Source organism: Arachis stenosperma, chromosome 1, assembly GCF_014773155.1.
Source record: "Arachis stenosperma cultivar V10309 chromosome 1, arast.V10309.gnm1.PFL2, whole genome shotgun sequence".
Taxonomy (NCBI): domain Eukaryota; kingdom Viridiplantae; phylum Streptophyta; class Magnoliopsida; order Fabales; family Fabaceae; genus Arachis; species Arachis stenosperma.
Genome location: NC_080377.1, coordinates 53,548,616 through 53,565,759, shown reverse-complemented (window position 1 = coordinate 53,565,759; position 17,144 = coordinate 53,548,616). Strand labels below are relative to the sequence as shown.

The 17,144-nt window shown below is 40.5% G+C and overlaps 3 protein-coding genes across 3 annotated transcripts; 1 reads left to right on the top strand and 2 right to left on the bottom strand.

Annotated features, from left to right (window-relative positions):
- The first annotated feature begins 3,411 nt into the window (after nucleotides 1-3,411).
- LOC130979799 (uncharacterized) lies at nucleotides 3,412-8,733 on the top strand. The gene is made up of 2 exons (XM_057903350.1): nucleotides 3,412-5,911; nucleotides 5,966-8,733. Exons 1-2 carry the CDS (start codon nucleotides 3,412-3,414, stop codon nucleotides 8,731-8,733), a joined length of 5,268 nt encoding a protein of 1,755 aa, XP_057759333.1.
- Nucleotides 8,734-9,192: 459 nt separating this feature from the next.
- LOC130979789 (uncharacterized) lies at nucleotides 9,193-9,666 on the bottom strand. Its single transcript, XM_057903339.1, has one exon. It carries the CDS (start codon nucleotides 9,664-9,666, stop codon nucleotides 9,193-9,195), a length of 474 nt encoding a protein of 157 aa, XP_057759322.1.
- Nucleotides 9,667-14,565: 4,899 nt separating this feature from the next.
- On the bottom strand, nucleotides 14,566-15,179 carry LOC130979780 (60S acidic ribosomal protein P3-like). The gene is made up of 2 exons (XM_057903327.1): nucleotides 14,921-15,179; nucleotides 14,566-14,672 (listed from the first exon to the last, which is right to left on the bottom strand). The coding sequence occupies exons 1-2, from the start codon at nucleotides 15,177-15,179 to the stop codon at nucleotides 14,566-14,568; spliced, it is 366 nt and encodes a 121-aa protein (XP_057759310.1).
- Nucleotides 15,180-17,144: the final 1,965 nt, after the last annotated feature.

Genomic DNA, 17,144 nt, shown 5'->3' with positions numbered 1-17,144 from the left:
CCTTGTCTGAGTGAAGCTCCGCCACTGCACCTAGGGGAACCACCTGATAAGGTGCATGCAATAGATGTTTTGCTTATTATCAGGGGTTGATGTATTTTGTGTTTTTCCATTTAGTTTCATGTTTTGGGCTTTTCAGTAATCTTAAGTATTTTGTGGTTTCTTAATTGGGTGTTACTCAAGATAAAGACGTCAAAACGTATTTTTTTTAATATTTTTTAATAATTAAAATTTAACACATATAATCGATTAAACCGTATGTTATTTTTGTCAAAATTAGTCCAGATAAATTAATTTGACCAAAAAAATAGTTAATTAAATTTTGAACGGTCTAAATTAATATTATTTTTTATAAAAGATGACTACAATACTCTTATTTTAAAAAATGACTAAAATATTCTTATTATATATATATATATCGAAAACTCTAAATTCTAACCCTATGACAATAGAGAAGTAAAGGACTATAATTTAGGATTATTAAAATTAATATATATAATAGAAGTATTTTAGTCATTTTTTATAATAAGGATATTATAGTAATTTTTTATGAAAAATAACATTAATTTAGACCAGTTTAAAATTTGATTCATTATTTTTTTGGTCAAATTAATTTGTCTGACCTAATTATAACAAAAATAATACTGTCTAATCGATTATATATATTAAATTTTAATTATTAAAAAATATTTAAAAAAACGTTTTAAATGCCTTTATCTAAATGACTCTTTAATTTATTTTGTGCTTTACAATTACTTTTACGTATTTAGTTATGTCACTTATGTGGTCCATGTTAAATATTCGTGACTAGTCATTTGATAAAACACGAAGTACACATAACAGTAATTCCAACTAGAAATCGCCAATAATAATTCTAATTAGAAAACAAGAAGTACATATAAAAGTAACAACAACATAACGACTCTAAGCATTACTCTTCGAATCCGATCCAAATGCGTCGCCACGCTAAGGACAAGTCTTCTGAACATGTTATTGGTTACTAAATTGCTGAGCTTATATATAACATGGTCATTCATATATACAACCCAAAGATGTTAAATAATCAACTACATTTTTTTTAACTAATACCTTGCCGAATACATGTGAGGAAAGAGAACACAAAAATGTGTAATAGTAAGATTATTGGTATTTTTTTTTTCTTTTAATAAATTCGAGTATAAATGTAACCAACCTGTTACAACACAACATAAAATGCACAAGAAATCCATGACGACAAGCCGAACTATCTAATTGGGCAATTGGTATTTCAAATCTTTAAATTCTTACATAAACATTAAACCTAACGTAACTCATTCACTCACTTAATTGATTAGACAGTGATGTCCAACTCCAATTATATCCACTATGCGGCTTAATGAAAAAGAATAATGTTAGGTAGCTAAAATATTATAAATGATAAATAAAAATATATGATTAATAATATTTATATTTATAATAGAGTGTGAATTATTTTTTAATTTAATTGACATAATTATATATTTTTATAATTATCTTCTCTCATTTAATTACATTAAAAATTAATTATAAATTTAATGTAAACTAAATTTTAAAAAATATTTTTTTATTATTATTATATTTATAATTTTATAAATTTTTTTTAAATAAAAATTTTAAATTATAATATTTTTAATATTAAAAAAATTCAAATAATTTCAATACATTTTATAAAAAATAAAAATATCTTGTATTTGATTAGTCTTTGTTTATTAAAAAGGTCTAAAATTATTAGTTTTTAATTTAAAAAATAAAATAATAAAAAATAAATTAACACCAATTCATTAATTATAGATATTATATATTTAAAATTATAGATATTATACATATATATAAAATTATGGATGTTAAATTAAAAAATTTTAACAATTTTTACTATACAACTCATATTTTACATATAGATTATTAAAAATAAAAATAGAAAATAAAATATAAAAAAATTAAAAAATAAATTTTTAAAAATAATTATTAACTCATTATATTAAAATCAACAAATAAGTATACATATAAATATTATATAAAAAATATTAAAATAATTAAAATTATGACCCATTAGTGTGCAAATGAAATAATAATTTGAAAAATATAATAAGATACATAATTTAAAATTTGATAATATTAATTATAAAAATTTATTAATTATAGACATCATATGTATAAAATTATGGATGTTATATGTATGAACTTATGGATGTTATGAATAAATTTGTCAATTGAATAAATTAATTTAACTATTTGATATTTTTCTAAATTCAATTATGATAAAATTTAAAAATATTTATGTTAAAAAATCAGAATAAATTATTATTCCACTTTAATAAACATAAAACAAATATTACGTAAGTGAAGTAATAAATTAGTTATCACAAAAAATTAATTAAAATTAATAGCAATTAAAATTTAGATTACTCCAACCTCTACAATATTATGTACATGCACTGAAACAATAAAGAAAAAATAAATTAGTGGTTATAAAAAAAATCAATTAACATTAGTGATACTTAAAGTATATTATTATGATTAATCTTTAATATAATAATATATATAAAAATCAAATTATAAAAAATCTCATTAATATATAATATATTATATCCTAATAATTAGGAATATAATGTGATAAAGAAGTGAGATAAAAAAATTAAAATATAAAAAAATTATATAAATAAAGTCAAATTAAGAATTTTTGGTTAATTATAGATAAATTATTTTGGTTCCAAACTTTTTCCAATGAAAAATATATTTATAATGAGTTGTCAAGCATATGTTTGTTGTTATTGCTTCTCACGATACACATTTGAGAGGAAATTATTATTATTATTTAACCACAACGAGAACTAAAAATTATTTGGACACCTAATCAAAGTATCGATATCAAAACATGCACATAAATGCTACATTATCTATCTTATGTATAAACTAAAAATAATTAATAAATGACAATATGATTCCTTTTTTCCTGGATAAATTTTGTTACGGCCTGGTCCGGGATCCCCGCGGGTCAACCCGGCCCGGTCACGCAGCCTTCAACCGATCCGGACACGCGTCCCGTACGGCTCACACGTAGCCATAGGACAGCGTCCTTGAGGATATGGGCCCGTCCCCATGAGGGGGGCCCACTACTGACATGTATATAAGGGGAAGATTGGCTCTTCCCCCGAGGTACGTCATATCCTTTCACCTCGCTATTCTGCCCGCTTGCACATCGCTGACTTGAGCGTCGGAGTGTCTTTGCAGGTGGCACCCCCCTCATCCTCTCTCCAGGACAAGTGCTCGTCTGCTCAACTAACCCGCAACCAGTGCGACCCAAGCTAAGGCGTCCTCACCCCCTCACTTGCACACCCGACCTGTCCGGAACCCGACAACCGAACATTGGCGCCATCTGTGGGGACTCCTGCCTAAATGGAAGTCGCGCTAGGTCCCGGCGACCGAGCTCGAGCAGCCGGAGCGGAGGGGGCAGCCTCCGTCGCCTCACAAAGGGGGGGGCGGAGATCCCCCCAACAACACACGAGAACACGACCATTCGGGGGAACGGGCGGCGATAGCGCCATAATAATGCAGGAGCTACGCCACAGAGTCCAGAACCTAGAACGACAGCTAGCCGACCGGGAGCGGGATGGACGGTCTACCGATCCCAGTTATACCCCATCTCCCGGGAGCGAAGAGGAAGACTCTCACCGAAGCCGCCCGCGGCGTACATCCGCATCCCGGACGAAAGCGGAGAGCACGCGGGAGGAGTCACCCATAATGAGAAGACGAAATGACACGATCATCTACTCCCGCGGCAGATCAACCCGCCGAGCGGCAAGAGGTCACGGAGACGGGGAAGGAAGATCCGAGAGAACACGACAACCCGTGATAATGGGCGTCACCCCGTTCCACCGATCTATCCTCGAGGTCCGGCTGCCGAAACACTTCGACAAACCAACGGACATGAGGTACGACGGAACTCAAGACCCTCTAGAACACCTCACGGCCTTTGAGGCCAGGATGAATCTGGAGGGAGTGGGGGACGAAGTAAGATGCCGCGCCTTCCCGGTAACCCTAGCAGGGCCAGCGATCAGATGGTTTAACGGCCTCCCACAAGGCTCCATATACAGCTTCTCAGATATCAGTCGTGCATTCCTGGCCCAATTTACAACACGGATCGCGAAGGCCAAGCACCCTATCAACCTTCTAGGGGTAACCCAGAGACAAGGAGAACCGACGAGGAGATACTTAGATCGGTTCAACGACGAATGCTTGGAAATCGACGGCTTAACCGACTCGGTGGCCAGTCTTTGCCTAACAAACGGCATCCTCAACGAGAACTTTCGAAAACACCTTACCACGAAACCGGTTTGGACGATGCATGAGATCCAGACGGTAGCCAAGGAGTATATAAACGACGAGGAAGTCAGCCGAGTCGTGGCTGCCAATAAGCGGCAGTCCGGTTACAGCCAAGCCCGACAACCAGGCGACGGAGAGAGAGCAAAGGAAAAAGCCAGGGAGGAGGCATCAAACAGGGCGCCTCGACCGTTCCCTCGGGTCGGGAAATTCACTAACTACACTCCACTCACTCTCCCCATCGTAGAGGTCTATCAACAAATAGCGGAGAAGGGAATCCTACCGAAACCCCGACCACTTAAGGACCGTACGGGGGGAAATAAGAACCTCTATTGTGATTATCATAAGGGTTATGGCCATCAAACACAGGACTGTTTTGACCTGAAGGATGCACTAGAACAAGCGATAAGGGAAGGAAAGCTAGCCGCGTTCTCCCACCTTATCAGGGAGCCGAGAAGACGCTATCGCGATCAAGACGAAGAAGGCAAAACCCGTTCGGCCAAACGGCGACAAGAACCCGAAGACAGAGACCACGGCCTCACTGTGATAAACGTGGTAACATCCAAAAACGCCGCGCCAAGATCCCGGTCGGCACAGAGGAAAGACGTTAAAGTTTTGACGGTCTCGTCCCCGCCGGTGCAAAGCTCTAAGAAGCCTCCCTCCATCTCTTTCGGCCCGGAAGACCAATGGTTCAACGACGCCCCAGAAAACCCCCCCATGGTCATTACGGCCAGAGTGGGAACCGGCCTCGTCAAACGGATCCTCGTCGACACAGGAGCTGATTCAAATATCATGTTCCGCAATGTGTTCGACGCACTAGGGCTAAAAGATGCCGACCTGACGACGCACCAGCACGGGGTTATCGAGTTGGGCGACCACTTCATCAAACCGGACGGAGTAATATCCCTGCCAATCTCGGTGGGGCAAGCCCAAGGCCGAAGATCGGCGATGGCCGAGTTCGTAATCCTCCGAGACTCCACTGCCTACAACATCATCTTGGGAAGAAAAACAATCAACGATTTCGAAGCCATAATCAACACAAAGCTGCTAGTCATGAAGTTCGTCACCGATGACGGATCCATAGGGATCATAAGGGGAGACCTCGAGACGGCGGTCGCTTGTGACAACGCCAGCCTCTCCCTTAGAAAGAAGTCCAAGGAAGCATCCGGTGTGTTCCTAGCCGACCTTGATGCCAGAGCGGACGACAAGCCGAGGCCAGAACCAGAAGGGGATCTGGAGAAGTTCAGAATCGGTGACGAAGTGGAAAAGTTCACATTCGTTAACAAGAACCTCCCACATGAGTTGAAGGAGCCCTTGATCGAAATGATAAGAGCCAACAGTGACTTGTTCGCCTGGACCCCAGCCGACATGCCGGGCATAGACCCAAAAATCATCTCACATCATCTAGCCGTCAAGACGGAAGCACGCCCGGTGGCCCAACGGAGGAGGAAGATGTCGGCGGAGAGAGCAGAGGAGGTGGCCAGGCAGACAGCCAGCCTCCTAGAAGCAGGCTTCATACGGGAAGTGGACTACTCGACATGGCTCTCGAATGTGGTATTGGTGAGAAAACACAACGGCAAGTGGAGAATGTGCGTGGACTATTCTGACCTTAACAAAGCATGCCCCAAAGATTGCTTCCCCCTCCCCAACATAGATGCACTCGTCGATGCCGCGGCGGGATATCGGTATCTTAGTTTCATGGACGCCTACTCGGGTTACAATCAGATACCGATGCACCGTCCTGACGAAGGCAAGACGGCGTTCATAACGCCAGGAGGAACTTTCTGCTACAAGGTAATGCCATTCGGCCTGAAAAATGCGGGAGCAACATATCAAAGACTGATGAACAGGATATTCCACGACCTCATAGGGAAAACAGTCGAAGTCTACGTGGACGACATCCTGGCAAAAACAACACGACCTGACGACCTCTTGAACGACCTGGCAAGGGTATTCGCGTCCCTCCGTCAACACGGTATGCGGTTGAACCCTCTCAAGTGCGCCTTCGCCATGGAAGCTGGCAAGTTCCTGGGATTCATGATAACTCAGAGAGGGGTAGAAGCCAACCCGGAGAAATGCCAGGCAATACTCCAGATGAAGAGCCCGGGTTGTATCAAGGACGTCCAAAGGTTGGCAGGGCGGTTGACCTCATTATCCCGATTCCTCGGAGCTTCGGCAACAAAGGCCCTGCCATTCTTTAACCTCATGAAGAAAGGGATGGCGTTTGAATGGACGCCCGCATGCGAAGAGGCCTTTCGGCACTTCAAGGAAATCCTGGCGGCGCCACCCGTCCTCGGGAAGCCAAAGGACGGGGAACCACTATACCTATACCTCGCCATAACGGGTGAAGCCCTAGCCGCAGTTCTAGTACGGGAGGACGGAAAAGCTCAACAGCCAGTCTATTTCATAAGCAGGGCCTTACAAGGGGCAGAATTAAGGTATAGCAAGTTGGAAAAGCTAGCCCTAGCACTTCTAACCTCCTCACGAAGGTTAAAGCAGTACTTCCAGAGTCACCAAGTTGTCGTGAGAACGGACCAAGGGATCCGACAAGTACTCCAAAAACCCGATCTGGCAGGAAGAATGATGACTTGGTCTATCGAACTCTCCCAGTATGACATACGATACGAACCCCGGCAAGCCATCAAGGCGCAGGCGATGGCGGATTTTCTAGTAGAAGTAACGGGGGATCCAAGCGAAGAAGTGGGTACACGGTGGAAGCTCCACGTGGACGGAGCCTCCAACCAGACCTTCGGAGGTGCCGGGATCATCCTGGAAAGCCCGATTGGGGTTGTATACGAACAGTCAGTCAGGTTCGAGTTTCCCATCTCGAACAACCAAGCAGAATATGAAGCCCTTATAGGAGGCCTAACCCTAGCAGCAGAAGTCGGCGCAAGAAGACTAGAAATATGCAGCGATTCCCAAGTCGTCACCTCCCAAGTAAACGGTAGCTACCAAGCCAAAGACCCTTTGCTACAGAAGTACTTGGAAAAGGTTAAAAGCTTGAGCCAAAAGTTCGAAGAGGTCACGGTCCACCACGTACCTAGAGAAAGGAACACACGGGCAGACCTCCTATCAAAGTTAGCCAGCACAAAGCCGGGAGAGGGGAACCGGTCTCTCATCCAAGGAATGACGAGAGAACCAGCGATCACACTGCACATGACAAGCCTAGGTTCTTCATGGCTAGACCCCGTCACCGACTTCTTAGAACACGGCAAACTCCCTAGTGATGAAAAGGACGCGGCGAAATTGAGGAGGGAAGCGGCCAAATACGCCGTCATCCAAGGACAGCTGTTCAGAAAAGGGCTCAACCAACCCCTACTGAAGTGCCTACACCCCGACCAGACGGACTACGTCCTCAGGGAAGTCCATGGGGGCTGCTGTGGACACCACATCGGAGGCAAGGCCCTAGCGAGGAAACTAATCCGAGCCGGATACTATTGGCTGTCGATGATGGCGGACTCCAAAGAGTTTGTCAAAAAATGCGTAAAGTGCCAACAAAACGCCAACTTTGCCAGGGCGCCGGCCTCCGAGTTAAGCTTGCTAACGACCTCCCGGCCATTCTCTCAATGGGGAGTCGACCTCTTAGGGCCCTTCCCAGTCGGCCCTGGGCAAGTCAAATACCTCATAGTCGCAATTGATTACTACACCAAATGGATAGAAGCCGAACCGCTAGCTAGCATATCCTCGTCCAATTGCAGGAAATTCATGTGGAGGCAGGTGATAACGCGATTCGGGATACCGGAAGTCATCATCTCGGACAACGGCACCCAATTTACTGACAAAAAGTTCACGGAATTCCTCAATGGCCTGGGTATAAGGCAAAGGTTCTCTTCGGTAGAACACCCTCAGACGAACGGACAAGTGGAGTCCGCCAACAAGGTTATCCTTTCAGGGCTAAAAAAGAGGTTGGACAGTAAAAAGGGTGCTTGGGCCGATGAACTAGCAGCGGTTCTCTGGTCCTACCGAACAACTGAACAATCCTCCACTAGGGAAACCCCCTTCCGACTAACGTACGGGGTGGACGCAGTAATACCCGTAGAGATCGGTGAGCCGAGCCCGCGGTTACTTTTGAAAGGAGTGGAGGAAACCGTAGAAAAAGACCTGATAGATGAAGCCAGGGAAATGGCCCATTTGACAGAAACGGCGCTAAAACAAAGAATGGCTCTGCGCTACAACACCAAAGTGCTCAAGAGAGAATTCGAGCCAAACGACCTCGTCCTGAGGCGAAATGATATCGGCCTGCCGACTCCTGGAGAAGGCAAGCTAGCGGCAAACTGGGAAGGCCCTTACAGGGTCAAAAAAGTGATGGGAAAAGGAGCCTTCAAGTTAGAAAGGCTTGACGGCAAGGAAGTCCCGAGAACATGGAACGCGAACAATCTAAGAAGATTCTACTCCTAGAGGATGGCACGACGAGCCGACCAGCCTAGCTAAGTAGTTAATTTGCAAATTTAACTTTTGAACTTATCAAAGCGACTTACGAGTCCTTTATACGATTACCGAATAAGATATACTTGTGCAAATTTCCTCTTCTGTTTTGTCACTCAATTCTCCAGATAAACTATCTCGTCACAACCAGCGACGACGCGCGACCCCGGGACTGATCACCCCGGGAACCTGTCAACCCCGCCATAACGACTACGCGAAAGGCCATGGGCCATTAACATAAACGACGACAATAAACCAAAAACGGTTAATAGAAATGATAACACGACCAGACGAATAAGAAAAAGATTGTCACGACAACACGAGCAAACGACTAAAAATGTCATTGTTCACAAGCCCAAAATAAAACGGCCAAAATCAAAATTGTTCGTAAGCCAAAACAAAACGGCTAAACAAAAAACTCCAAACAGGGGTTCACTTCTTGGGGGCGTCGACGACTTTGCCATCCTGAATGACTTTGAGAACACCAATCGCCGACGTATCAAATTCGGGAGCAATGACTTTGACCTGAGCCTTAAGAGCCTCCTCGGTCGCCAAAATCGCACCCTTCCCCTGCTTCAAGACATCTTTGTACTTGGCCTTCCACGTTGCTAATTCAACTTCCACGGCCTGCTTTTCCTTCTCCATCTCGGCCACCCGTTTCTGCGCTGCGCCGACCTGGCTCTCCAAAGTCATCTCACGCTCGACAAGTCGAGAAACCGTGGCGCCCGACTCTTTCAACTTCTCCTCAGCAGTGGCGGCTTTCTTCTCGGCAGCAGTAGCCTTTTTCTCGGCGGCATCGAGTTTCTCATTTGACTGGGTCAACTGCTCCCGAAGAGTTTCAACTTCACTTTTTAGCTCATTGTTAGCCTTCCCAGTAGATTCCAACCTTCTGCGGAGGGACCCCATCCCGGATAGCTCAAACTCGGCCTTCCGGGCTATCACGGCGCCACGCAAAAGGGTACGGTACATCCACCTCGCCTGACCGGCAAGGGAAGACTCATGGAAGTGCTCCTCAGTACCAAGGATCAGCTGGGAATCTATAAAGTTCCCGGCATCAAAATTCCTCTCCATAACGGTAAGAACCCCCTTCAGGGCTGGAGGACGTCTTCCTCTTCTTCCTCTTGAGGCTAGGGACCTCTTCCACTTCGTCATCAACATCCGGGTTAGACGTCGAACCCCCGGTGCCTATCACCTCGCAAAAGGGGGAAGTGCGAGCCGTTGTGTCGCCCTCGACCTGGGGAGCTTGGGTCGAGGCCCTGGTTCCATCAACCGCAGCTTCTTGCTCGGAAGTAGCCTTGTCCTCCGGGGGAACTGCAGGCTTCTCGGCAACAGATTTTTCTTTATCCCCTTCGTCGTCACTGGCACAGAGGAAAGTTTGAAATAAGTCGGGAAGGCCCGTCACCGACGCAGACATCTCCACTGCAGGAAAGCAAAGAAGGTCGGTTAATCGCTGCAAAATATCAGTAAGAGCAAAAAGATAAAGGGTAAGGAAAAAGTTTCTCACAAATATAATTACGACCGGACTCCCGGTCACCCATAAGGAGGTGGAGATTTACTTGATTCTTCCCAAAGACTGCCATCAACACCTCGACAATCTGCCTATCCACCGACGACATGCCCCCATAGGTTACCTTAATAAAGGTATTGGACCCTGCCCCGAAGCTCCAATAGGTCGGGAGGAGCCGTACCCCCTCCAACGACAACCAAAAGGGATGACGACCTTTGACAGGGCGGACCTTGAAATATTTGTCCTTAAACCCATGGTAAGAATCTTCAAACAAACCAAAAATCCTCCGACCCTGGGCAGACCGGAAGGACATGAACCCCTTTTTGTGCTTCCCCTCCTTTGAAGGGTTCGTGAGGGTGAAAAAGAAGAGAAAAACATCTACGGACACCGGCAGCTCGAGGTATTCACAAACCATCTCGAAACAGCGGATCGAGGCCCAACTGTTCGGATGCAACTGCGACGGTGCCACGGAAATTCGACTTAAAAGCGCCATTTGAAAGGCTGAGAACGGAATACGAACTCCGACTTGGGTGAACATGGCCTTGTAGAACCAAATCCAGTCGGCGACTTGGCGGGGTTGGAAGTTGATTTCATACAAGCGCTCATGAGGGGCCGGGACAAAAACGTCATAATTGGCTTCCTCGTCAGTCCCTCCACACAAGTACTCGGCTTGTCGGAACTCGGTGAGCTCCTCCTCGCCCATTTGGTTGGGTGAATCCTTCACGTCGGAAACAACCCAGGCATAAGGATCATACGCCGCGGGGTTAACGGAAGCCCGGGAGACCGTGCGAGCCATACCTACACGGGGGGATCATCCAGTCAGTCTAAGAGATCGGTAGATCGGCTGCTCAGTTCAAGCACACCACTACTCCCCAACTAAGGATAAAACACTAGAGGTGGACAGGGAAAAGCCTACCTTGGAATGACTCCCCCCTAACACGTATAACCGCCATTGGAAGGCCACACAACAGCAACAAAACCAGACAACAAACATGCAAAAACGAAGCAAAGAAGAAAAGAAGTTAGGAAAATTACCTAAATTGATGGAAAGAAGATGGAGTTGCAAGGCTGGGAAAATGCAAGAAGGATGAACGAAGGCACCGCAGCAACACTCCGAAATCTTGTAACAGAGAAGAAGAAGGAGAGAAATGGAGAGTGTGGAAAAATACAGAAGCATAAAACCGATCGTTTAAAAAACTGCTTCCCCAAAAACGCGAAACACCTGGGGGCAGAATAGTCTTTTCGAACAGGGTTTTTCCACCCCATTATGAGCATTCAATGCTCGGCGCAAGAAACAATGCGATGAAACGGTTGCTTATGCAACCAAGGGACACGCGCGTTGGGGGCATATTCTTCCTACGAGCGGCCGACCTGACGAGAACAAACGAGATACGAGACGACACGCCATTGATAGCTCCCACGACTACCACTGGCGCGTGGGGGCACTGTTACGGCCTGGTCCGGGATCCCCGCGGGTCAACCCGGCCCGGACTCCACCCGGCCCGGTCACGCAGCCTTCAACCGACCCGGACACGCGTCCCGTACGGCTCACACGTAGCCATAGGACAGCGTCCTTGAGGATATGGGCCCGTCCCCATGAGGGGGGGGGCCCACTACTGACATGTATATAAGGGGAAGATTGGCTCTTCCCCCGAGGTACGTCATATCCTTTCACCTCGCTATTCTGCCCGCCTGCACATCGCTGACTTGAGCGTCGGAGTGTCTTTGCAGGTGGCACCCCCCTCATCCTCTCTCCAGGACAAGTGCTCGTCTGCTCAACTAACCCGCAACCAGTGCGACCCAAGCTAAGGCGTCCTCACCCCCTCACTTGCACACCCGACCTGTCCGGAACCCGACAACCGAACAAATTTACTCTTAATAATGAATTAAAGACTAATTGCTTGTGTATGTATATGTATTTATACAAATTAACCAATAGCCCCGGAAAATCGTGGCAACTTATATTAAAATTATTAGTATAATAATATGCACCTGTTTATTTATTAAATAAGTATAAAGTTAACAAATGTAGCATTAACTAAGATGGAAAATGTTTTATACTCTAATTTAGAAAGTGTTAGGTTTAAGTTTTAGATATAATAAAATATAATATTTTTTAGATTTTATATAAAAGGATAATAATTTAGAAAAAAAATAGTTTGTACCTAACTTTTTTCATGCATCCAATAGATATCTAACTTAATCTCAAATAAATAAATAAAATATGAGAAATTGTTAAAAACGAATAAGGGAAAATTGGTGGCACGAATAAAGGAAGTAAATCGTGGCGGTGTGTGATGTTGTTGCTATGCATGTGTATTTCACACCATACATCACCATCAGTATTGACCACCACCTTGTTTCTTTGTAGAGTTGTGTGTTGCCCATGAATTTTTCTTTTAAGAATTTAGAAACAGGGCCGAATTATGTATCGATAGCAACGTTTCATTCGCAAGCTTTTGAAATCAGAATTTAATTATCCAACCCATCTTCTTTGCTGACTTTCAAGAGAGGGACTATGCATTGTTCTTTTTTATACTATTAATTTGAAAGTAGCGTATCAAAATCATTTCTAGGCATTCAAAAAAATGGAATAAAAAGAATACATAGTTTTCATATGAAAAATGTTGATATGTGATTTCAATCCTTTTTCGCATACTGCGAGAAGAAAAAAATATAAAAAATAAAATAAAAAACCTTTTTGTAAATTGCAAAATGCTATTGAAAGCAAAAAAAAAAAAAAAAAAAAAATCGGAAAGACAACTTCATCGGTTTAAGGTAGCGTTTGTTTTGAAGTACTGAGACAGAGACTGAGAGACTGAGACACAGTATCATGTTTGTTAGTTCAGAGACTGGTACTAAAATTTCTGTCTCTATCTCTAAAATTTCAGTATTTCAGTACCTCCAAAAAGTAGGGACACAGGGGACTGAAATTTTTAAAGATAGAGACTAAAACTTTAATAACATTTTATACCTAAAATACTTTCATTTCAATTAATTAATTCCAATTTTACCCTTTGTGCAAATTAAATTAGAGTTTCATTCTTGTTTTAATTTCTGTCTCCCATTTTACACCAAACAGAATACTGAGATTTATTTCAATCCCTGTTTCTTAGTCTCTGTCTCTCAGTATCAGTCTTTCTGTCTCTGTTTCTCCACTAAACGCTACCTAAAGGACGCTATTTTCGGCTTCACATGTAAGGACAGTAGAGAAAAGGGGTGAGAACTTACGATTTTCAATAGGATACTAACGAAGAAAAATTTATTCGTATATCAATCGTCCTAGGACAAGTCTCTAACGGTAAGACATTCGTACGCTTGATCATTTCGATCCTAAGCTGTACAATTTTAGTTTCTTTCATTCCAGGACAACTTTAGCCTTTTTCAGTCTAGTATAGTCTTAAGGGAATGTCTTTGGTGGGGAAAGTATCTTTTGAATCTTAATGGACCAAGTAGAAATATTCTCAATGTGTGGTTCAGATCAATTCTATATATAAATTTTCTATAATGTTACATATGACTCAATACTTACTCTAATTGCAAACCAGTATATTGTGTGGTTTGGTTGGACCGATGACATTATGACAGGTTTTTTTTTTTTTTTTTGAAAAAAATGTTGATGTTTGGTTTAGTGGGTTGAATGAATATTGGACCATAAAAAAATTTAATATTAAAAAATAATTGTGTTTGGGCTTGTTACATATAAATTTATATTCACCCTTTATTTTTATTTTACAACAAAAGATATACTATTAATATTTTGTATATTTAGTTAACAAAACATATATATTCATTAAACAATATGTGAGTAGTAAAAATATGTATATAAATTCGGTATCAACCAGAATAAACACACAATATAATTTTTATCAAAATATTTTATAATTATAAACAAAATAAAATATAACACAAATTATTGATAAAATAAAAAAGTATTTTCTTTGTTTTTACAAAACTAATAAAAAAATTAGTCAAACAAAAAATCAATAAAAATTGTGGAGCATTCAGATTATGAGTAAAAATTCTCCAAATCATCATCCAATATTATACCAATTATACTGTTTAATATCTAACTCCTAACAAAAATAAATATTGAAATAATAATAATAATAATAATAATAATAATAATAATAATATAATATATTATTATTATTATTATTATTATTATTATTATTATTATTATTATTATTATTATTATTAAAAATTATTTTTATATTATTATTATTATTGCGCAAGTTAGCATGTTTTTTTTTCTAATCATGGCCAAACAGGCCCGGGTCAAATATAACCCTCCCAATTTACAACTGGAAAGAAACCCCAACGCAATCTTCTTCTTCGCAGTGCCGTGCCGTCTTCCTCATCAGCCACGCCGTCCCCTCCGGTCTAGGATGGTAGTAAGCAGCATCTATAGAGATCAATTTATAATTGTAAGAACTAGAAATATCTGCTGCAATGGAAGATCATAATCTCCAGAAAGCTTGTGAATTGATATGTTTAGCTTTGACATATGGTAAATAACTGTTAGAATATATTAGGATCACAGCAAAAATATTTGATCGAAGAGTATCAAAATCTGTTGCAAGCCAATACACAAAAAATGGTACTATTATAACACAATGAATAGCATTGAAGATTAAAGACTTTTTTGTTAACAGCCAGCAGGAGCAGCAGCAACAGCACCACCTCCAACGAAGACTGCACCACCCACAACCACTTGGAAGACAGCAGAGGAGGGAGAAACGAAAGAGAAAGAGGACTGAACGGCGCCGGAGGAATCAGCGGCGCGAGCGGCATTGACGAGCTTGCGTTGAAGGTCGTAGGTGGAGGAGGCGGAGTCCTCGATGTCGCCAGAGTGCTGCTTCACAGTCCACTCGGCGCCGGATTTGCGGAGAACGAATGTGAATACTTCCATGACTGATGGCTGATGGCTTCTGTGTGTGTTTCTAACAATAACAAATTATATTTTCTCCAAATTTACCCCACGTTACTTTTTATATTTGTGAACCGATCTCATAATTTTTTATTAATTTCTTTGATTACCTAGTCCATCAAGGTCTAGAAGATACTTTTCCCACCCAAGAAAGCTCCTAGTCTTAATCTCCTTTAAAATTATTCCTTGCGGTTATTATACTTTTTTACAGTTTTTATTTATGCTTAGTACTGTAGTTAATTTCATAATAGTTAGTCATAACGGCAGACAATCAAAAACACGGACAAATCACATAACACAATAGTAGAGAATCAAGTACAATACAATATCACAAAGAGTATGTTATAAACAATCATAATGTATGTTTGTCCTACACAAACCATGAACTCACGTATCAGTTTATTATCCGCAACCCGACATTACCTTAAGACAAATTTCAAAAAATATGGCTTCCCAATTTCGTCAATTCGTGTATATGTGTCGAATGGTTAAGAATACCATTTGTCCGTCACAACCAACAATCGTTACAAAATTTAACGTCATATTATACACACAATGAAAAACAGTAATTAGCAGTCAATCGCATCTCCGCATTCAATAAAACAGCTTGTAAGTGGGATAAAATCACAATCCACACATATAATTCTTCGTGCACTAGGTAAACGGAACGGAAGTCTCAACCTTGCCAAATGAACATTGAATCATTTTTGAGACATTTACTTGTCATCATTTTATCATAAAGCTTTTAGGATTATATATTCTTTAGAAAGTATTCTGTCTTTCAATCTATCTTATTTCATTTCATTTTGTCGAAATTTGTCTTATTCTATTTTAGTCTATCTCAATTTATCCTATTATGTTGCAGTCTGTCTCATTCTTTTTTAAAAAAAATCTATTCAAATTTTTTTTGCCTCAAATTATCATTTTATCCTTAGTTTTTCATTAAGCCAAAACTCATAATTTCAGAATTTGCCCTCAAGCCCCAATTTTTGACATTTCACCAAAATCATTTTGATATATAAATTTTTCAATCTTTTTTCATCTGTATTGAATTTAATATTTAGAAAAATAAAAAATATATCCAAAAAAAATAACTAACAATGAAATTAAAAATTAAAAAAATTAAAAATTTAATCAAAATTTAATCATAATTAAATTAACTATAATAAAATAATATATTTATATATAAAAATATATTTTAAAAATAATTTTATTTTAATTTACCTTTTAAAATCGACTTTTTTCAGTTTGATCCAATTTTCAGAATTACGAAAAATAAACACAATTCTTTGATATTAATTGTATTTTCAATAACACGATTCTTATACTTTGGCAAGAATAATTAATAAAAATAAAACCATTCACCTAACACGTGTAAAAGCTATATATTAGATTTAGATCACAACATGTGTGGCCCAATCCAACTCAACACCCCCTGCCCCCAAGTTGCACAGAAGGTCAGAAGCTTCCCTCCCAAGCAAAGTGTAAACAAATCCTCAAAAGCAGATGATCGCTCGCGCCCGATCTTATGAGTTATGACCCATGAAAGAGGTTCTCATTTGCTTTTTGTTACTACAAACTTTTTTCCTGGCTAAGGATTGGTAACCCTCCATGATAAGGGTTATTAATAATCTTTTAAAATAATTTTGACTAAAATAAACGGCTATATTTTTTGGATATTATAAAATTAAGGAAAACTATATGGAACTAAGGAGTGATCAACCAAAAATTAAACAACTTAATTATTTATAATGATTTTAATTAATTTTATTTATTTATATGTTAAAATATTTGTTATTAATTAGTTTTAATGCCAAATTCAAGTGTGAAGAGATATGTTGAGGTATTCTTGGCTAGAATCACGGTGAAATCTCTACGGAACTCACTTCCTCTCCACGGCTGCAGTAAATCATTCAAAAAATATATAAAAAAACATCCATTTAGTAT